At 47.4% G+C, this 22518-nt stretch overlaps 1 protein-coding gene across 3 annotated transcripts in view; it reads left to right on the top strand.

Moving 5' to 3' along the window:
- Positions 1–22518, top strand: part of MAP3K12 (mitogen-activated protein kinase kinase kinase 12) — a 351073-nt gene that overhangs the window by 218107 nt on the left and 110448 nt on the right. For all 3 annotated transcript variants that reach the window (XM_085654690.1, XM_085654688.1, XM_085654689.1), the window contains exon 7: positions 1644–1752. In XM_085654690.1, the coding sequence (XP_085510816.1) occupies positions 1644–1752 (109 nt within the window). The remainder of the gene's footprint in view (positions 1–1643; positions 1753–22518) is intronic.

The raw sequence follows: 22518 nt of genomic DNA, 5'->3' as shown, positions 1-22518 counted from the left end.
GCACTCGCCTGTATCCTCTTACCTCAGTTCAGATTCAGTTATTCCACCTCTCTAGCACTCGCCTGTATCCTCTTACCTCAGCCCAGGCTCTGTTTTACCACTATCGATCGCCGTGTGACAGTTCTGCTGAGTGTGGGGAGCTTGTATTGATTTTCCGCCTTCATATTTACTGTCCTTTCTCATATCCTTAATGACGCTGCTGTACCAGAGACTTAGAACTCTTCGGCTTTGTCCAGTGCTGGCCCCCTCACTGCACTATGCCAGTGTACCTCAATCGCTGCACTGAAAAACCTGCACATAATTTGTGAATTGCATCTCAGTACCCAGCCAACTGACTATGTGCTGTGCCAGTACTGGAATCCAAGATAGCACTGCCAGTGCACCTCCGTTCACAGCACAGCACCGTATGAGGTCCATGATCCTATGCCAGTGCTCCTCAAACCCCAAGCACAGTAGTCAGTGTTATTCCAAAACACATGGGTTTGCCATTACACCTCAGTCTTAACCTGCAGTACCCCTTCTATTCCAACTCCATCAGTACACCTGAATATTGAGTTGAAGCCCCCATGCTATTACAGTATCAGTACCAGAGTACATCACCAGTGCACCTCATTCCTAACATGCAGGGCTCCCTAACACTCCAGACCTAAAATACCCACAGAGCCCGCAGGGCACCTGCTTTCTGGGGCAGGACTCTGCAGTTCAGAACTGTGACTCTCTCTCGACTTCACCAGTGCACCTCATCCCTGACTTCCAGACCCCTGCTCTTCTGCCACAGAGATCCACACAGCTCGCCAGTGTGCCTCATTTGAGGCCTGAAAGACCCAGTCTTCGCTGTTCCAGGACCAAGGCCAGCACAGAGCACCACCAATGCGCCTCACTTCCAGATCCCTGCTATTCTGCCACAGAGATCCATCCACAGCTCGCCAGTGTGGCCGAAACACCCCCGCCTTCGCTATTCCAGTATCGAGGCCAACAAAGAGCACCACCAATGCACATCATTCCTGACTTCCAGACCCCTGCTATTCTGCCACAAAGATCCATCCACAGCTCGCCAGTGTGGCCTGAAAGACACCACCTTCGCTATTCCAGTACCAAGGCCAACACAGAGCACCAACAATGCCCCTCATTCCTAACTTGCAGAACCCCTTCTCAGCTTCATTGCTGAGACCCCCACACAGCACTGCCAGTGTGCCTCATTGGTGGCCTAAAAGACCCCGTCTTCGCTGGTCGAGTACCAGGGCCAACAAGGCGTGCCACCAATGCACCTCATTCCTGACTTCCAGACCCCTGATATTCTGCCACAGAGATCCATCCACAGCTCACCAGTGTGGCCTGAAACACCCCACCTACGCTATTCCAGTACCGAGGCCAACACAGAGCTCCACCAATGCACCTCATTCCTGACTTGCAGAACCCCTTGCTGCTTCATTGCTGAGACCCCCACACAGCACTGCCAGTATATCTCGTTTCTCACCTATAGGACCATCAACTAGTTTGTTATCAAGATCCACCTACAGCTTGATGAACGGATCGCAGCCCTGACCCGCAGCATCTTTTACCTGCTTAATCATTCCCACCCAGACAAGCACTACGTATTTCCCACTGAACCGCTATTTTTTTTAACCCTTTCTTTCCTTTAGGAACAGCAAACCTCGCAATCGGCCATCTTTCCGCCAGATTCTCCTGCATCTGGACATCGCCTCTGCTGATGTGCTTTCCACGCCGCAGGAAACCTACTTCAAATCCCAGGTAGGGGACAGTGGGGCAGCTGGCCGCGCAGCAGGTTGTAGGCTGCGTGCCAGGTCTTCTCCGCAGGTCCTGATGGCTGCCAGTAGAACCTCACCCTGTGTTAGAGGTATTACGTCTGCAGTGGTCAGACAGTACTCCGTGGCCTCTGACCCTCAAGTGGTATATGCGGTCAGGCAGTCAAGATCTATCTCGTTGGAAGGGGTGTGAAGGATCGTTTCAGATATAGTATGACACAACTGTGAACGTATTTCATAAAGGTCAATCAATGTTCAGCAACAGATATTGATTTTCAGATTAGTATATTTTCAGAAGACGCTTGGCTAGAACTAGCAAAAGGAGGAACACCAGTGAAAACCTGAACTCTCACCCAACCACTTACATAAATATGACCCCCAAAGCCAATTGGCTCATTGCTCTCCCAATGACTTACATCGGCCAGTGTTAACCAATTAATAAATTCGAGATCTCTATAGTCTGGCCTGCGTATACTCTACAATCGGATGCAGCGTGACAGCCATTTTGAAATTACATATGGGTACTCTTTATTTTAGTTATATCGTTCCAAGATGGCTGTCCGACTCAGTTGACTTTGCCAATCCTTGCACCAAATTTCTACAAGCTTTAGCAAAGCAATACTGGCAGCTGCAAATGACCCTCTTTTTTTCTCCATAGCTCCAAAGTGGAACCTGGACACAGGGGAAAATTGGAAGGATGAAAGAAAAGCACCAGTGTGTGGCCAGGAAACGAGATAGAGCAGGATGAGATACATTGAGAGAGGAAGAGCCTGGGACCAAGGCCTGGAGGGCTAGAGAGCTGGTAGTGAGACACAATCTAAATGGAGAGAGTAGGGGTAGCGACATAATACCAGGGGAAAAAAGATGAACTTCTATGTACGTTTATAGCGCGCCCAAAAGAAAATACCACATAAACATGCAAAAAGTAAAATAGTTTTTTGATGCCCTCAGTGGACGGCTACAACTCATCCACAAAAAAACCATAGTAAACCAGAAATAGTATAGGGGCGGAACAAATAAAAGAATTGGCCTGAAGCCATTGAATCAGGAATTGTAATGGACAAGAGAGCCATCCACTCGTGAACACGTGGAAGACCCCAGTCCAATTCTAGGTACATTTTAGAGTATTAGTTACTGTGCTGTCTGTAGTGAGACCACAAACAATGTATGCATTGCTGTAATAAAGCATACACAATATATAAGTGTATCACACTCACTTGCCCTTCCTTATGTAAACACATTACAAAGGGTTTTATTGGCAAGAATGGCCAGGCAGCTGCTGCCAAAGCAAATTTGATGGGTCCGTAAAATAATACAGAACTTCGCATTGTGTGCGTTGAACTTACCTAGCTGTTTTATGGTCATTGATGTTACTTGTACTGGCCCATCTAGCTGAGGAAATGGGGTGTTTATTCACCAAGGCTTATTTGATATGCTCGAGAGCAGTGTGCGTCCTGAGAGTTGGCGATGTGCTAGTGGCCTGCCGTTTGGTAGATGGCTTTGGAGTGGTGAGAAGTTACTTTAATATAGATGAAAACTCCTGGACCTAGTGCCTCACAAAGGAAGTTTTTATTGGTGGGACTGAGCTGTAAGTGCTCGCACAGTGGTATCGGTCCACTCTAATGCACTACACACTAACCCATCTCTTACACTTCGCTACGCCTGCAGGACTGTTACCAACTGGTAATGGAACAATGCTGGGACCCTGACAATGACTTAACAGTACTGTAGCCAGGTGAAGAGTGTGCACTCAGAGGAGGCTAGAAAGGAATATTTCAGGGCTGCACTAAACTCTGTTGAACAATAGCAAGCAGCTAGAGTATGCTGTATACAGAACAGGATGGTGTGCTGAGATCTGCTCAAGGTAAACAGTATCAGACTACAGGAGGTAGCCCATATACCCTGAAGAGACAAGGACAATCATCTATATCATAAAACAGTGTCTCAAAAGGGTGTAAATTGAAGGCCAGTTACAAATAGCACAATTAGTTGCTGAGAATAGAATCAAAAGGGGAGAAAACCAGGGAGACAAATTGTTTTTGTAACATAAATTGTATTTTAGTGAATATACACATTTGACATATTAAATTTCATATAATCAAACGTATGTGAGGCACTGCGTTACACTGAATGACATGTAACCTGTGAGATACTGTGCACAAGTACTCGTGAAGGGTTGTGACGGCGCAAGTGACACATGAGGTAGTATGGGGCATGGTGAGACGCATCACGGGGCCGGCAGGAGTCACACCATGCCCCAAGCTGACATTGCCAATTAACTTGATCAGCAGCCCTTGGGTTATCGCAACTGAGAAGCGTTTCCCGTTCCCTCCTTGGGACTTCCAATTACGTCCTTCCCAATTGTACCTTTGCAGGTCCTATCTCAATTGCCTTGGTATTGTGCCGCACCTGGAAATTGACAGCATCTCACCTGGATTTTTGACAGTGCGCCGGCTCGCCACTGCCATATAAATAAGTAACCTGGTCCTGATGATGTCCTAAATACTTCTACAGGCCGAAACACCATTGACTTTTTACAGCAGAATTCTCAGCGCCCCCCATCAAGGATACCCTACTTGATTAATTTGTATTAATTTCCATTTATTATTTGGGTGTCCTAACTATGTAAATTTTATTTTCACTTGCTTTCTGTTGCGCCGCCTCCTATCGCTGTACATATTTCCTCACGTGTCACTTGCGCCGTCACAACCCTTCACGAGCACTTGTGAACAGTATCCCACAGGTTACATGTCATTCACTGTAACGCAGTGCCTCCCATATGTTTGATTATAAGAAATTTAATATGTCAAATGTGTATATTCACTAAAATACAATTTGTTACAAAAACAATTTTTCTCCCTGGTTTTCTCCCCTTTTGATTCTATTCTCAGCAACTAATTGTGCTATTTGTAACTGACCTTCAATTTACACCCTTTTGGGACACTGTTTTTTGAGATCTGCTCAAGAGCAGATTACAGAAATCCAAATGCAATGTCAATTTGTAATTAGAACAACACAATGCAAGATTATACATTCTAACCTCTGTACACTACACAATTGAAGGTAAAGTTTGATAATGTGAGTTGACCTAATCACAATAATTTTTTCAGTCAAGAGCCGATAATGAGATAAGATACCAGGACTAAGTCCTTGGATCAGAGACGTGGCCACCAGTTCACATCTGCTGCCCGAGGACACTGTGCAGCAGAGGGAATCTCAGTGTTATTCCTTTGTATCCATTATGTGAGCTGAGACTGATGGTTCCCATGGGAGACGGCGGCCATTTTGCACGCTCGCTATTAAAAACAGCGGTGTCCCAGATTCACTGGAGACTAAACACTGAGATGGAAAGGCTTGAGACAATGCTCTGAAACCACTGGGGATACCTCTCTGCAGCGTTTCCATCTTCTTAGTAGCTGTTCTGTTCCACTACAGATGGACTGGTTCTGTGGATCGCTTCCTTAAAAATAGTCGCCTGGTTTGAACCGCTAGACCGAAACACATAAGGTAGCTTGTTGTTTCTAGCAGGGGAATCGTGGCTTAGCAGCAGGTGTCTGACTGCACCGTTCGGTCAGGGATTGGTTAGTCTGTTTAGGATTTACCCACTTTTTTTCATCACAGAAACCACTTAGGGATGGAATTAAGGAAAGGGCAATTAACTGTTGTTTGGAGAGGAGTTGGCCTAACGGCTAGGGCGGTCGACCTCGAATCTGGGGAACCAGGTTCGAGTCTCGGCAATGATGCGGAACATCCTGTGATTCTGGGCAAATCACTTAATCTCCCCGTGCCTAACAAAAAAACAACAACAAAAATGAATGTGTCCTCATGTAACGCAACTGGTGCTCTGTAAAGCGCTCTGATACCCAATACCTTCCGGTCAAGTTCGCGCTATATAAAACTTCGTAAAAAAAAAAATAATACCCCCACAACAGGAGCGCAATAAGCGTGGTATTACTTAGCTCCTTAATCGCACCCTACATACACAGACACTTAAGTCCGATACCTGTGCCTGCTTCCTGTCGAGTTCCAAACTTCCCCTTATTATGAAAATGCAGTCTAACAGCAGCAGGTCATGCTTACGTTCTGCAAGTTTAGACTGGCTCTGCCAGTCCCAGCACTCCGGTATGGGTTTTTATATGAATAAATCTCCCCTTTGGTCCCAGAATGGACCGGTAAATTGTTGGTTCCCTCCACTGAGTCGTTGCCACATCATTATCCTTACTTGTCCTGTGTGGTCAAATGGGTCATCATGTCGGGAATTATAGCATAAACAATTAAACCATTAATCTCAGAGGAGTCTAAATCTGTGATGGTATAATCAATGGCGCCACCGCTGTGCGGTGACTTATGTGCTTGCTGTCCAAAAAAGCCATCTTTCACTCGCCTTTTGAGAATAACCAAGCGTAGACTAGTGCATATATCAAGTCATCCATGTCCCCTTTGAGTTAGTATGTGATTGTGGCTGCTCCTCTCAGTGGTGGGAGCCGTACATATATTTTCAGGAAATACGTCCTATCCAAGTGACAGTGTGTATTCTTGAAAACATATTTATTTTTTCTGGTCAAGACTGAAATGTGCCTTAACTCAATAATGTCGTCACATCCCCATACAACTGACATTTTCCCTGCCTTTGACATCTGGCATTTCCAGTCAAGACAGCATGATCAATGAAGTCTGTCTCAAAGTAGAGACGGTCTTTAGGGAGCATGAAGGTTACCCAAGCGACTAAATCGGTTTGTGCATAAGTAAATGTTAGGCGGTAACATATCTTTGTGGGTCAATGCACCTTGTGTAAAGGTTTGTGTGTAATCAGTGTCTTTAAAAATCCCTCCCTTAGGATAACTACATGTAGGAAGCTGGGTTTCTATTGCAGTAACCCACCCACTTTTTGCCAGACTACTGATACACTTTGACTTGATGTGCCCTGGGTCCCTGCCAATCAGGTTCCCAGGGCCTGTGTTCTTTCCCCAAAACTGTACCTTGTATACCCAATTGGCACACTCTGGCCACAGGTCAGCCCTTGGTAAATGGTACCACATGTACCCAGGGCACTGTGACCAGGGAAGGCCTCTGAGGGCTGCAGCACTTATTGTGCCACCCTTAGAGGATCTGTACCTTTACACTCACACACTGCCTTCGCAAGCTGCGTGTTTTGGTGCAGAACAAAGTGAAGAGTCGACATGGCACACATCCCTGTGTCTCATGCCTACAACCCACTGCCCTGGCATAGATCAGTCACCCCTCTAGCTGGGTGCCCTATACCAGTGGTGAGGGTACAGGTGCATAAGCCCTGTACCCCTACAGTGTCTAAGTCCATTCTTAGACATTGTAAGTGCAGTGCTGCCATTAAGAGTATATGGTGCTGGGAGTTTGTCATTACAAACTCCACAGCACCATAATGGCTACACTGAAAACTGAGAAGTTTGGTATCAAACTTCTCAGCACATTAAACCCACATTGATACCAGTGTGGGATTTAATGAAAAATGCACTCAGAGGGCATCTTAGAGATGCCCCCTGAAAAACGATCAGCCTCTGGTGGGTTCCCTGACTGGTACACACCAGCCTGCCACCACTAGACATGTTTCTGGACCCCTAGGGTGGGAGCTTTCGCTCCCTGATCCCAGAAACAAAGCCTTTCCTGGGCGGAGGTGTTCAGGAAAAGCCATCTGTGGCAGGGGAGCTTCAAAGGCCTGGCATCCTTTGTAATGCGACCCCAGCCTTTCCTGCTATCGGGAGCAGGCCCCCTTCCTGTCTCCCCTCCTTTTCGGCAGGAAGACAGGCGGGAAAAATTAGGTAGCCCAGAAGGTGTGCCCACCTCTGCCAACCCCACCCCTCAGGTGGGGGAGGCGAGGTGAAGCCCACTCTATAGTGCCCACCATCTTGCAGATGGCAGGCACTCCCCAATCAGGATTAGGGATAGTGCTCACTCCCCCACATGGGGTGAGCACACCAAGGGTGTAGTCACCCTTAAGCCAGTAGCCCACTGGCCACTGACCTCGAGACCCCTAAAACGCCCCCTAAATACAGTATTTCGGGGGCAGCCCTGAACCAAGAAGTCAGACAAGAAACTACAAGAAGATAAGAAGAAGAAGGACCAAACAGCCGTGCGGAAGCTAACAAGAGGAGGACGCCCACTGACTTTGCCCCAGCCCAACTGGCCTGTCCCCACCTCGATCCTGCTCCAGCGAAATCCCGGTGTGTCCTGCATCAGCAACCTCAAGAAACCTGGAGGACCTGTCTGCTTTCAATCCCAAAGTCTCTATCTCCCGTGAACACCGGATTTGTTCAAACAACAGACTCCAGCTCGGCAAGGATCCACGTGTTTGCACCCGATGCCTATGGCCCGAGTTCGAGTGGCCCAACACCAAGAGGAGGTCTCCCTAGCGATCCTGACCCGAGATTCGGCGACCCCTGACCTGCCTCAAGCCTCCAGCTGACGCCCGCAGCCTCAAACCAGAAGGTCCCCCCAGCCGTGACCAGGAGCTGGAAAGAAGATCCGACCCTAAAAGGCACCCCTGCACCCGACGCCCCACGGCCTTGGGTGGCCTAACCAACGGTGCCTAACCAGCCCCCAAGATCCCAACTTACCTCTCTAAGTGGTGGTCGCACCCAGAAGACCTTCTTCCCTGAACCTTCAGTGGTTTTGCAAACCGGAGACTTCCCATTGAAAGCCACAGAGCACCTGACACCAAAACAGCACTCTGCACCCGGCCCTCCCAGTGCTGCTGAGGGTGCATCTTTTGTGCTGGCCTAAACATTTGTCCTGAGCTTAAGTCCATGAGGTTGGCTCCCACAACCCAGTGGCCTGCTCGTCAGCAGTCACCAACCAGAGGCCCCTATTCCCCATTGGATAACATTGGGCCTCCGCACTCTGCACCCGGCCGCCCTAGTGCCGCTGAGGGTGTAACAAGAGTGCATCCTTGACCCAGGGGGACCCCTGAGTCTAGCCCCAAAACACAAACTCCCACAACAAAGTACTTACCTTTGAACCGATAACACTATTTTCTTCCATAGAATAACATTGGCTGTTTTTCTATGAAAAGTTTGGAATTGGAAAATCTAAGAAATCCTTTAAAACTGTAACTAAATAACCAAAACGCTTTTACTTACATGTTTACAGGAAATGTCCCAGTGCAGTATCCAGGTATACTGCACTGTGTAGGAAAAGTAGTCTAAAAAGTAACTTACATGATATTCTGCAAACATCCTATACAAAGTATGTTTACTGTATTCTAAAAAACATTGCATTATCAGTAACACTAATGTAATCAAATCAAAGTACATTTACAATTGCAATTCAAACTGTTTAAAAACTGTACATTTACTGCAAAGTATTTATCACTTACCTGTGCCAGGCTTGCTTGGTTCTAGGAAATAAAATAACTAAAAGAATATTTTTTATACAAAAACAATTGGTCTGAAGTTCTGTCTTTGAGTGTGTGAATTCATTTGCTGACTTAGTGTGTACAACAAATGCTTAACACTGTCCTCTGATAAAGCCTTACTGCTCGACCACACTGCCACAAATAGAGAGTGAGGTGCTATCTACTTTACTTCTGCCTATCTTCTGGGTTCACTGGACTCTGTGCACACTATACCTCACTTCGGTATAGTACATACAGAAACATCTTCCTACACTACACCCTTATACCTTTTATAAAGTGTATCAATGTTGGTAGAGCTAAAATTAGTCAAAAAAACAAACTGGAACTGAACAATTCCAGTCAATTTGGACATATTAACGGTTTCCCAAGCACATGCATCACACATACAAATGCATATTTAAAGAAATAGTCACATTTGCCAGCATGGGTTGCACTCATGTAGAACTCCATATGTCGGCACACACTTAATGTAGTGTTATTAATCCTAGAGCCTGGTAGTTAGTCGCCCTGCTCCCAAAAGCAGCAGTGGCGGCTCCTCCGCTGAGGCGGAGGAGCGTCACCCCACTGCTATTTCAGCACTGCAAAAATGAAAATGATAATAACATGACATTATCATTTTCTTTTTCTATGCGGGAGTTGGGGCGGGGCTGGCTCTGTGACGCCAGAGCAGGGGAGGAGTGGTTTGCACTTATCTAAGTGCACATGACAGTTTGGTAGGCCCTCTAGGGCCAGCCAAACTGTCATGCGCACTTGCCATGTTTTCCATTGAGCTGTATTGCACAGCCCCGTAGAGAACATGCCCAGCCTCCCCAGGCACTGCCTTGGTGTCCAAACAGGACGCTCAGACCAATCACGATGATGCTCCTGCAGTGTCGTGATTGGCTGGGAGAGTTTGGAAGTCTGGGTGCTCCCAGGAGACAAAGGTGAGGCATGCAGTGGCGGGTGAGGCGTGCAGCGGCGCGGTGGACAAGGTAAGTTAATTTTTGTATTTTTTTTAAAATCCTTGCTCACCACCCCGTTCCGAGCGAGCCGCCACTGAAAAGCAGCATATGAGGGCGTGTGAGGAAGACTAGGACCTATATCTGGGGATATGGACCACCTCGAATGGCAACATTGTTTTTAGAACCACATTTGCCAGGGTTGTCCCAATCCAAACATTTCATTAGTGGTAAGTACATACTACCACATTCCTGTAACACAAAACAGGACTTGTTTCAAGAACACAATGTTTGTAACCTCAGAAAGGGTGAAATAAAGACTGATTTCCAGTAGGTTCACACAGCCTTACAACGTTGAGGCTATACAGTATTACTAATCGAGCACATGTATTGTAAGGAATGGCCCTTTTTATATTAGCACAGGTCAGTGTAATAAGAGCTGCGGCTCTTCATTAAAGCTATAACCATGTTACAGAAATGATGAGGCTCAAACCAAGTGTATGACAATCTTCTGTTACTTGGTGCACGAAAATACACACAATGTACAGCCATAAAAAAGTACACTCAATTTCTAACAACCCCTATACATTCCATTGGCTTCGCATCCACAAGCCCTTTTTAAAATCCTCTGCCATGCCAACAGAGAGCTTCACAACTGGGGTCCCTCTCTACCTCGGCAACAGAATCCATTTCTATACTCCAATAAGACACCCGCGGTCCTCCTCTCTCCTACTCGCACTCACTCCTCATTTCCATTGCAACAGATCTGGAGGTTGCTCCTTTTAATATCTAGCCCTGAATACCTGAAACAAGCTTTCCTTATCCATTTTCCATACTCTTTGTATGTTCTCTCTTTGACTTGAGGAAGCATTTTAAAACCTGGCTGTTTTAACCCATCCCTTGCCTGCAGGGTTTCTCAGCTATTCTTATCTGTCAGTTTTCAGTGCCAGGATACCCTTCATGGGTGATATGTGCATACTACAAATAACATAGCACCACATGCATGTACACACACCCACACAGATAATACATGAGCATCTACAAACATAAGTGCAAATGCAAATATTCTATGCATTTCCACACTGGTGCTGCAAATAACTAGTGTTACTCTTAACACCCAATATACGCTTTTTTAAAGGTAGACATTGAGACATCTATACAAATATACGTTATGACACACACACACACACACACACACACATATATTTTCATAGGATGCACCTCAGAATCTCTAGTAGTCGGCCAATTAGCTGAGCCATGTGGTGGTGTAGCAGGCGTGAGACATGATCATGTGCAGGGCGGTAAGTTGGCCTGGTCATACTGGTGCTCAGTCCCGACATTAAACTGACTTTGCAATGTGGCCCTATATTTATGTTTTTAGCCTTTCTGAGAACTGGTCAATCTCTCAACAATTACTTTAAAAACCTTTAACGTAATCAATGTCAGTGATGTAGTCCCTGTTTACATTTTACTTACTCTTTCATTCCCTAAAGTATTTGCTTTTTCCAGATGTGTCTCAGTAGTTTTTTCCATGCACATTATGACTCTGGTCTGGTGCATACTGTGAACTGAGTTGCCTTTAGGCATCTGGGTGAGTTCAGGTTGTGGGTGGGTGTTCATGAGTGGCAAAATTGAGAGCTCTGGACCTGACAGCGAGGCAGTGCGAGTTTCTCACGGTGCCTGTCATTGTGTCGTAAAGGTGTTCAGACTCCAGGCTCATCCAGTCCTTCACTGAGCAAAGGTCACATATCTGCCAATTGTAATTACCATTTTATGTGAAGGTGTATGGAAAGGGTATACGAAGTTATTGTAACCATGTCCCTTTAATAGACCCCCCCACCTATTTTAGCCCACTTAATTCACTGGTTACAGTGTACCTGGTGAAAGACATTTTTGTGGCGTAACAGAAGACACATGGTAGTGGTGTAGCTGGAGCAACATAGTGGTGGTATAGTAGAGGACACATGTTGCAGCAGGGGAGACATGGTTTTGTAGTAACGGTGACACACTTGCTGTTGGTGTAGTAGTGGAAACATGCTGGTGATGTAGCAGGAGAGACGCATGCTAGTTAAGCAGGGGAGACAGGTAGTGTCGCTGGAGAGACATATGCTAGTGGTGTAGCTGGGAGACATGCTGGTGGTTTAGAAAGGAGGCACAGATGTTTCTGGAAAGACATACACTGATGGTGTAGCAAGGGAGACACATTCTGGTCTTTTAGCAGGGAAGACACAGGTGTCACTAGAGAGACGCGTGGTGGTGTAGCAGGGGTGATTCCTAGGATGGTGGTGATGTAGCTGGAGCAGCACATAGTGGTGGCGTATCAGAAGAAATGCACAGTAGTGGTGTCTTTGAGGATACCCTTGCCTAAAGTGTAGATGTTGAGACCTGTGGTTGTGTAGCAGAAGAGCAAAAGGAACAAATAATGGACAGAATGCTAAACAATGCATTCACCCCCTCACAAAGATATGGGTTTAATCCATTGTTCCTTTGCTCACCACGCCACCCCAGTTTGAACCCAGTCAAATGCAAATCAGTCTTGACCCTGCTCCTCATGGGAACAGTCCAGCTCGAACTGCCAAGCCAGGTCTTTCCTGGACTGGAAACGAGCATCCTGGGACCGGTTTCGGGGTAACACCCCTCATCAGCCATGCTCTCCATGCCACTGGAGTCAAGCTAGCCTGGCTGATGAGGGGTGATGAAACCCGAAAACTGGTCCCAGGATGCTTGTTTCCAGTCCAGGCAGGACCTGACCTGGCAGGTCGGCTGGACTGTTCCCATGGGGAGCGGGGTCCAGACTGATTTGCATATGGCTGGGTTTAAACTGGAATGGCGTGGCGTGCAAAAAAAATTATGACTTTAGGCGCAGATCTCTGTACTGGGGTGAAAGTTTGACATTGTTCAACATTCTGTCCATCAATTGTTATTTTTGCATGTTTAGCAGAAAGGAACACGGGGGTGTAGTAGAGGAATGATGGTGGTGTAGCAGGAGAGATGCGCGGTGATTTAATGGAAGAAATACGCAGTGATTGTGTAGCTGGAAAGACACGAGTGATGCAAGCGGGAAGATTCGCTGGATATGCATCAAGGGAGACACGTGTAGCAGGAGATAGGAGGACCGGCCACCATATTGGTAGCATCTTTGAGAGTGGAAGGGAAGTCAGGAAACCGAGGGACAGGCGATGAACGTCTACAGGCGATGGGCATCTATCTGAAAAACGTGGCTTTCATGAGCTTCTCCGTCGAGCCTGGCATTTTTAAGACTGTGTGAGAGAGGCAGTTAACCTATATCTAAGGAGCCAGGCATTAATAGAAGCGAGAAGGTCAGACGATGGGCGTCTTGCGGATGAGAAAGGCTGTCATAACGCTGCGAAGACCATTCGTAAAAGTGTCCGGGGCCGAGATGGACGTCTACGTGAGGAACAACGCGTTATATAACTGCGAATGACGTCCGGTGACGGATGCGCGTACAGTTCGATCCCAATTCTACAGGATTGCCCCTTTGGGAGTTGGATTGCCTTTACGGAGAGAAGCATCTCAAATATGGAGCTCTTAGGGCAGGAAGAGGTGAGCGTGCCCCCAAAGCACTACCCATATCATCTCCCTGTCCTCAGCAGCCTGCCGGTGAGGTGTTTAGATAAAGCCCCGATAAAACCGTCGTCCCTGACACGGGGTTCGGGAAACGTAGGGGGGCTCTACGGCCGTTCCCATCAGAGCATCCCCAGGGGACGCCTCGCGCTCTGGTGACGAGCGGGACGGCCGAGGGGGGAGTGCGTTGGGAAGCTTCAACCAATCCACTGCGGCGGTCTGACAGTAAACACAGCGTCCGTGGGAGACGTGCAAGCGCCGTCACCGTGACGACAGTGGCAAGACAGCCGGGAAAAGGCATGGTGTGATTCCGATCAGTGGCGCCTAGCGAACCAGGCCTACTCTCCCACATCGCTGACCACACTGCCACCTAGTGTTTGCAACGTATTGTACCCGGGCGGCAGCCGTCTCAGACCGTGCTATGATTGGTGGTGCTCCAAGCAAGATATATTCTGGGTAGAGATGGGCGAACCACTAAATTAACAAGAAGAGCTGAGCTAGAGCACGAGTGGAGACCTGCAAATATTTGCCATGTAATCTATAAAGCAAACCTCATGTTAGCTTTTATGATCGTGGACATTGCGTCACCAAAATGTTAGGGGTGCCGAAAGTGACTTCGCGCACCCTTTGCCCTCAATGACTTCACCCAAAGGGCTATCACAACACAACCCAGGAAGTGACGTCTCGTTACTTTCACCCAGACAACATTTCAATAATGGACATTCCTAAAGTTGCATAAAAACGGTATTATTAATATATTAACAAAACACATGTATCTTAATATTTGACACCATCAGTATTTTGATTAAGGTGCTGACATGACACGCTAATGGAATAATAACCATTTAGCTTTGCCTTTAATGAAAAATGATTTGTTTGTTTGAAGAGGTGGCTTTAAGGCCACAAACCACAGAACAACACTGGGAACCTAAATTATTTGTACCACAAACTTTCATGATTTAGTGGATTCTCTAGTGTATTCCTCAGTGCGAAATCTAATGATAAATCATAGGGAGAGGGAAAAAAGATTTTAAAAAAAAAATAGTACTTACCACCACCTATAACAATTGATATGAACCATTGGACCTATTCAAGTAGGTAAATTCATTTGTAAACCTACAGTTCTGAGTAAATGTACCTCAGTTATGCCTGCCAGGACTTCCGCACTCGCAAATCCCACCTGGGGTGGAATTGATAGCGTTTCTTGGCGTTCCAAGCCGTGGTTTGCCTTGGAAGTTCGTTACCTTCCACAAACTAGTTTGTGGACATTCACCAACTCCTGTCATTTCCCTTTCCAGCCTGGAAAAAGTCATAATTTTACTTCTGGCATATATCCATTTACACGGGACGGAAAGGGAATGTATCACTGCCAAATTTCATGAGTGTGTAGGGGAAGGGATTTCTTGATGGGGAACAATGTGTTTGTGACATGGGTAGCTGTAGATACACATGCTAAGCATAGACTAGAAAGTAGTTTCCTCTGTACTTTTGTGGTTAACCTAGGGATGTTGCAGAACACTGGAAAAGTGGACGAAGAACAGCTTCCTATACTTGGGATTGCTGTTTTGCTAGAACTTCCTCACAGAAGTGTTAAGTAAAACTGTGTGGTGTGGACCAAGTAGGAGTCTTACAAATGTCTGCAATTGCTATGCATACTCCTGCCATCTAGTGTTGGACTAAGACATGTAAAACTTGATTTTGTTCGAAGAAAGTCTTTCAAGTCACAAGGTGTAGTGACTCCTCCCGGTTCCGATGTGCTTTGTCGATGCTGCGTGGCAACATTTGTCGGGCCTCTCGAGTTTTTCTCTGCTTCCGATATATGAAGAACAATCACTGTACCAGTTTCTTTCTTCAACGATGCCACAGTCAACAGCTTCTGCATAGAGGGACATCATCTTGAGCAGGGTCGTGGCCTAGCCAGGCATTTCTTCACCGTCTCTCGCCTTTGATAATGGTCGGGCTGTGATGGAAAAAACACCCTTCTGATAATGTCCACAATGACAGACCAACACACAGTCTGTAACCTGTGTCTTTGCCTAGAACACAACAAGGCTTCTTGCTCCGCATGCTTTGCCTTCAGGTCCAAGAAGACCATCAGCAACCGTCTGGATTGCCATCTTGAATTTGCGTGATGGATCAGCTAAGGGACAAGGAGATACCAAATATCTTCAGGGAAGACGTCGAGATGGAGGAAGTCGAGGAGGAAATCTACACCAGGGAGACTGCAGTATACATCCCGGAGCCAGAGTCGCGGTCGGAGTCAAAAGAAGCAAACTTGCAGCGGCCTTCAGCACAAAGATATTATGCCCACATAGTGAGTACCACCCCAGACCATAGAACTCATCGCCCCCTGGGGCCGGGGCTTCAAGCCCTCATTCCCTGTCGACTGGGCTGTCACTGCTCTCCAGCCATGACCGGCTCTGATCAAAAGCTTCAGATTCGAAATAGGGCCCAACTCTAACACCGAATCAGCACTCCAAAGTTAAACCCTCATCAACGTCGACCGCATCTTCGACCTCAGCACTTGTATTAACTCCAAAGGACACTTAGGAACTGAAACATTTATCGATGGCGAAAGCCGCGTCGGAGGCGAAACATCCATCGGCATCGAAAGCCGTATCGGTAACCAAAACTAGCTCAACACTGAAGCCGGCATTGGAGTCGAAGCAACAGCAGATGGGTAAGCACACTTCAGAGCCCAAACAAGAATCGGGCTCCAAGATAGCTTCGAAGCGGAGACATTCGGCAAAGCAGAATCGGCCCTTGACAGCTGGCTCGAAGGTGCAACAACCAATCCTGGAACACCTGCAGAAGGAGCTGGATTCTTGGAAATGACGCCTGAGAATTCATCCTCATACAGGGAAAATCATTACTAAGCCTCCACTTCAGTTCCAGCAGACTGTTCCTCGAAAAAGACAACTCAGTTTTGAGGAACAACTAACAATGGAAACTCCACCACTCAAGCAGAAGAGACAGGGCAGGGGTAAAAGCCCTCTACCACATCCATCTGCTCTCCCCCTCTTCCAACTACACATCCTCCACCAGCTCCTCCAGCTGCACCTCCTCCTCCGCCACAACCCCAATCACCACAGGGGTAATACCATTCATACTATGGGGAGGGTAGCCCACCCCCTTTAGATTTTGAGGATGTCCTCTATCGACAAGATACACAAGAGGACCATGAGGTAGTACCTCCGGGCACGGCTGTTGGAGCGATTGCGATGTCTTAATTATGCAGCGCATTCGGCGCGGACGCACCACATGGGGGACAAAGCGGGGAAACTACTCACATGGCTTGTCCGTCAGAACGAATCGTCAGCTCCGATAGCATCGGTACGCACGGCGCAAGGAGGAATCGCATATACGCAGCGGGGCATACATGAAGCGTTTGTGGTGCACTATCAGGACCTATACAAATCTCGCATGCAGTCCACACCCTTGGAGCTGCAGCTCTACCTTGAGGAGATAACACTACCACACCCCACACGTGCCCAAAAAGGGGAGCTGAACGACCCCCTCCTCCCAGAGGAAATTCGGGACAACATATTCTCCCTCTTTAACGGGAAGTTCCCAGGTCCTGATGGACTACCATCTGAATTTTACAAAGAGTACGCGCATCTACTAGTACCGCAACTGATGAAGGTGTTTGAAGCTGCGGTTGATGAATCCACTCTTGCAGGCTCACAGAACGAGGCTCTGCTGGTGTCCCTACTCAAACCCGATAAGAACCCTGAATCCTTAGGCTCTTATTGCCCTTTAGCGCTTCTGAATACCGACTACAAAATCTGCGCGTCCATACTTGCAAAGCGTCTCTCGCCCATTGTGAAAACGCTGGTGCATCCAGATCAAAACGGTTTTGTACCCGCTAGGAGTACCTCGCTCAACATTCGTAGGCTCTTTAGTGTCCAACATTACACGGTACACACATGGCCCCGCTCAGGCTGCCTGGTGCTGTACTTGGAGAAGGCCTTTGACTCTTTGGAGTGGCCCTATCTAGCGGCGGTTCTCCATAAATATGATGTTGGAGATCATTACATGAGAATGGTTCAGCTGCTATATCAACGACCTATTGTTCGGGTTAGGACTGGCAAGCTCATTTCAGAACCTGTTCGGGTGAGACGAGGAACGCTCAGGGTTGCCCCTTGTCCCCATTGCTCTTCTTCCTAGCCATGGAACCACTAGCGATGGTACTTCATAATGATAGCGAAGCGTGGGGTATTAAATTGGGAGACGGAATGCATGCTGTCTCTTTCTACGCTGATGACCTGTTATTGTATGTTCGGGACATTAACAACATCCCGTCGTCCATAGCAGAGGCACTTGCAGCCTTTGAAGCAGAAGTTCTTCTCAGCGACTTTCCCCTCCCATGGTATTCTACCACGTTTCGCTACCTTGGCATCTTTGTTTATAAGACGCCAAAATATTTATTAGAGGGCAATTTAACGAGGGCAATATCAGCGGTCAGAGCGCAGGTACAATTCTGGAAGTCGCTCCCACAAAATGTCATGAGCCGCATTACCTTGATCAAGATGATCGTCCTCCCAAAACTGCTATATTATTTCTAGAATCTTCCGATATATGTCCCGACCAGAATATTCCGCGAGCTGGAATGTCTGTTTCGGGACTTAATCTGGAAAAAAGGCAGGCCTCGTGTAGCCTTGTGGAAGCTATATGCTCCCACCAGTCAGGGAGGATTGGCAGTCCCTAATTTGGAGCTGCACAATATAGTGGCCCAGTTACAGTGGGTGACGAAGTGGCTTGGTGGCAGGGGATTGGAAGACGCAGCGACTCTGCTACAACCCTGGACCCAATCACGAATCTACCACCTATTCCATCCCATCGCCAAACCCCCACGACCATCTCAATTCCACTTAGCACTGGCGCACAACTGGCGCACAAGTGCTACAGGCGAGGCCTGCATCTTACCCGCTCAACACTTCCATACGCTCCGATACTGCCACTCCTAGGGACACCCAGAGGGAGGACAGGCATTTCCGAGGAAGCTCTCGCACATTGGCATACAGCGGAAGTGGATTCCCTGGGCGACTTTTATTCGGATGGCGCGCTCCTCACCTTCGATGCCCTGGCGAGGGACAGTGGGTTACCGGCAGGACAGTTTCTATTACATACTTCTCTAGTTAGAGCCCTGTCAGCCTCTTGGGGGGGATATGACGGTTGAGCCGCCTACACACCTGTTACTTCAATATTTACATGTTATGGGGCGGGCTCACACATAGTGCACTGGCAAGTGGTGGCTCTCCTTACCCATACACTGAAACCAATGCTAAGTCTCCGCACCCGCTGGGAAGAGGACAGGGGCACACCCTGGACGGAAAAGGAATGGAGTGCTATTCTGGCCAGCTCCACATGCATCCAGAGGAGCTCCAAATTTAACCTGATCCAAACATACATTATACAAAGAGCGTACCTTTCCCCGACAACATAAACAGATACTTCCACATCACTACATCTGCATGTCCCCGGTGCCAGCAACTTAAAGCAGATTTACTCCACATACTGTGGTCTTGCGCCTCTTTACACCCCTATTGACAGAAAGTGGCCGCGTCACTTGCACGCTGCACCAAAACCTCCCAGCCACACACGTGGGAAGTGCACATACTAGGGCTTTACGCCAGATCTAAAAAGAACAAAGTCGCATCACGATTCTGGGATTTGGGGCTGATAGTAGCGAAGCGTTTACTAACGAAGAGGTGTAAAAATAATACACCCCTGGAAACAATCAGCTGGGAGAGGTCACTCACGATCTGGGCGCAGGTGGAAAGCACGGCCTGACATAGGGAGGAGACAGTGGGACTTCGCAAGTACCCTATAGCACAATACTGGGATAAAATGTTCACGATCTTTAAGAATGGGATAGATGGGAATAACTCAGGTGCCCCTCCCGCCAATACCTAACCTAATCCCAGTTGGTCCCTCACCCGGAAACATTAAGTAATCACAGATACCGCTACGTCCTGAGTGGCAGCACGTTTGTGTCCTAGGTTCATTGCTGTGCACCCCAGCCCCTAGACAATAACTTAGATGTTAGAGGTTTCTACTGCTTTAATGAGCTTGAATACCATCCTGGCGAGCCGCTGCAGGGCCCAGATCGAGACGAGCATGTTAAGGCCTGGAAATGTTATGTATCTCCTTTTCGTTGCAATGTGATGGCAGTTTTTTTTCTTCTATTTATTTATTGTTAGTTTTGAAGTTTGATTGATATGTCTTATTGGCCCACCCTTCTTTTTCCGCACAATCTCCCAAAATGTGGTTAGCTGCAATACAAGCCCCTATTTTACGAGTGGACTGCCAATCCAAACCACCTGTTGTAGACGTCTGATTGAATTAAGACGTATTTGCAATATGATGGGCGTAGCTATTTATTAATCGGGAATTGCAAAAGAACACAAATGTTAGCAGGAAGTAGCATACAGTGTTTTACAACTGTGGGCCATCCACAAGGATGACTAAAAGCCATTGTGTACCGTATCTGAATTTATGTAACCTACCACCAATAAGACAAATGCTTATATAATGTAGTTGTGTATGAGCAGATGTGCTACCTATTAAAAATCTACTTTGTTATTAAACTCAAGAAAACCAATAAAGATATTTAAACAAAAAAAATGAGGTGGTACCTCCGGAACCCAATTACTTCTCCCCCTGATGATACCACCTCGTATCACAAGGTTATTCAAAGGGCAGCACACTTCCATAAGGTAGACCTGCATTCAACCCAAGAAGAGGAGGATTTCTTACTAGAAACCTTCTTGCACACGCAACGAGCCACCCAGTTCCTACCCATGTTGAAGGGCTTCATAAAACCAGCACAAGAAGTGTTTAACAAGCCTGTAAAGGTTAGGGTTATTACACTAAGGATAGACAATAAATACAAACCCTCGCCTACTGACCCACCATACATTACTGGCCACTTCCTGAATTACTAGTGGTACATGCTGCACATACAAGGGCAAACGCGCAGGGGAATGGAGATGCACTGCCCCCGGCAAAGTGAGCAAAAAATATGCTGCGGCAGGAAAGAGGGCTGCAGCACAATCAGCAACCCATTGGCGTATTGCCAATTCGGTGGGACTCCTAGCACGATACGATCGTGTTCAGTGGGATGAGATGGGGGAGCTCATACAGCACTTACTGGGGCAATATAAGCAGAAGGCACAAGAATTATCTTCAGAGGGCCATACGATTTCAAATACATCTTTTAGGTGTGCCCTTGATACGGCGGACACTGCAGCAAGAGGAATTCATTCTGGCATCCTCATTAGAAGGCATGCTTGGCTTAGAATATCTGGATTTAAGCCAGAGGTTCAATAGCATCTGATCAACCTGCTGTTTGATGTAGAACATCTTTTCAGGCCGTAGGTTGATCAAATGCTGGAAAAGATTAAAAAAGACACTGACACAGCCAAGGCGATGGGAACAGTACAATTTCCTTCCCCTCAAATAAATGTTTAGTCTCCCACAGTTTCGTAGGGGCTCCACCACTACATCTCCAAACTCACACACACCTCTTAACAGAGGCAGCAGCAGCATGTCCAGCCTACCAGAGGGTACTTTAGGGTGTCATATAGATGGACTAACAACAGAGGCAGAGGTAAGGGAGAAACGGCTAAGTAAGCCACCCCTGCCAAAGAGTGATTCCCTTTCCCTACCATTTAGCACCTGTTAGGGAAGACTGTAGGGGTTCCTACCACAGTGGTTCAACATCACATCAGACCAATAGGCCTTAGATATTATGGAACACAGGTATTGCCTAGAGCTCACTGGAACACCACCAAACATACCACCATGACCACAATCCCTTTCCCCACAACATCTGTACTTTCTCAAAGAGGAAGTAGATGTTTTACTTAAAAAAGGATCCATAAAGCCGGTGCCACACCACCACTAAATACAGGGGTGTACTCACTGTATTTACTAATCCCTAAAAAGGATGGTTCACTCAGGCCCATACTAGACTTGTGGCCTTTCGACAAATATATCAGGTCATGCTTCAAGATGTCATACCGCCCCTAACACAAAGTGACTTCATGACCGTCATGGATTTGAAGGATGCCTACTTCCACATGCCAGAAAACATTGGCTTACTCCAATCAACTAAGTAGTACTTGTAGAGCGAGGCTTAGCACCCTAGAGGGTATCCAGGCGCTGTGCTGCAGATATCAGTCAAAAAGCCAGGTCTTGAGTCCCTTCCTGAAGTGGGTCAGAGGTGAAGGGGGAGGGGGTTCCAGGATTTGGCAGTGCAGTGGGAGAAGGAGCGTACTCCTGAGCGGCAGCAGCAGATACATGGTATCTGTGCAGTGGTGAGGTTGCAAAGCAGAGATTCCTGGTAGGTAGTTGGAAATGCAGGAGGTGGTTCATGCAGTGGGATCCTTTGTCATGTAGGGCTTTTGTATGCATGGGCCAGAAGCTTGAAAGGGCATCTCTTCTGGACGGGGAGCCAGTGGAGGGCCTTCAGGTGCTGGGTGATGTGTGTCCTCTTAGGCAGGTTAGGATCAGTCTGGCCACTGCGCTTTGTATTGTCTGGAGCCTTTGCATGAGTTCGATGGTGGTGCCAGCATAGAGTGTGTTGCTGTAGTCTGGTCGGCTGGTGATAAGGGCCTATGTCACCCGTTTTCCCGGTGCTGATGGGGAGCAACCTGAATAATGGGAGGATCTAGTGTTGTTAATTGTCGCGCCTTCCAAATCCGAGTCCTCAGGGCTGTGTCGATGCTCTATGGGGGCCCACCTCTGAATCGACCCAAGTCTGGCGCATATAGAAATACACAGACTCTTGGGGCAATTGAGCGGGGGAAGGAAAGGATGGGGACTGCGGGGAGGGAGA

This window comes from Triturus cristatus, chromosome 4_1 (assembly GCF_964204655.1).
Source record: "Triturus cristatus chromosome 4_1, aTriCri1.1, whole genome shotgun sequence".
Lineage (NCBI taxonomy): Eukaryota > Metazoa > Chordata > Amphibia > Caudata > Salamandridae > Triturus > Triturus cristatus.
The sequence above is the reverse complement of the archived record's forward strand: the minus strand, read 5'-3'. Positions and strand labels throughout refer to the sequence as shown.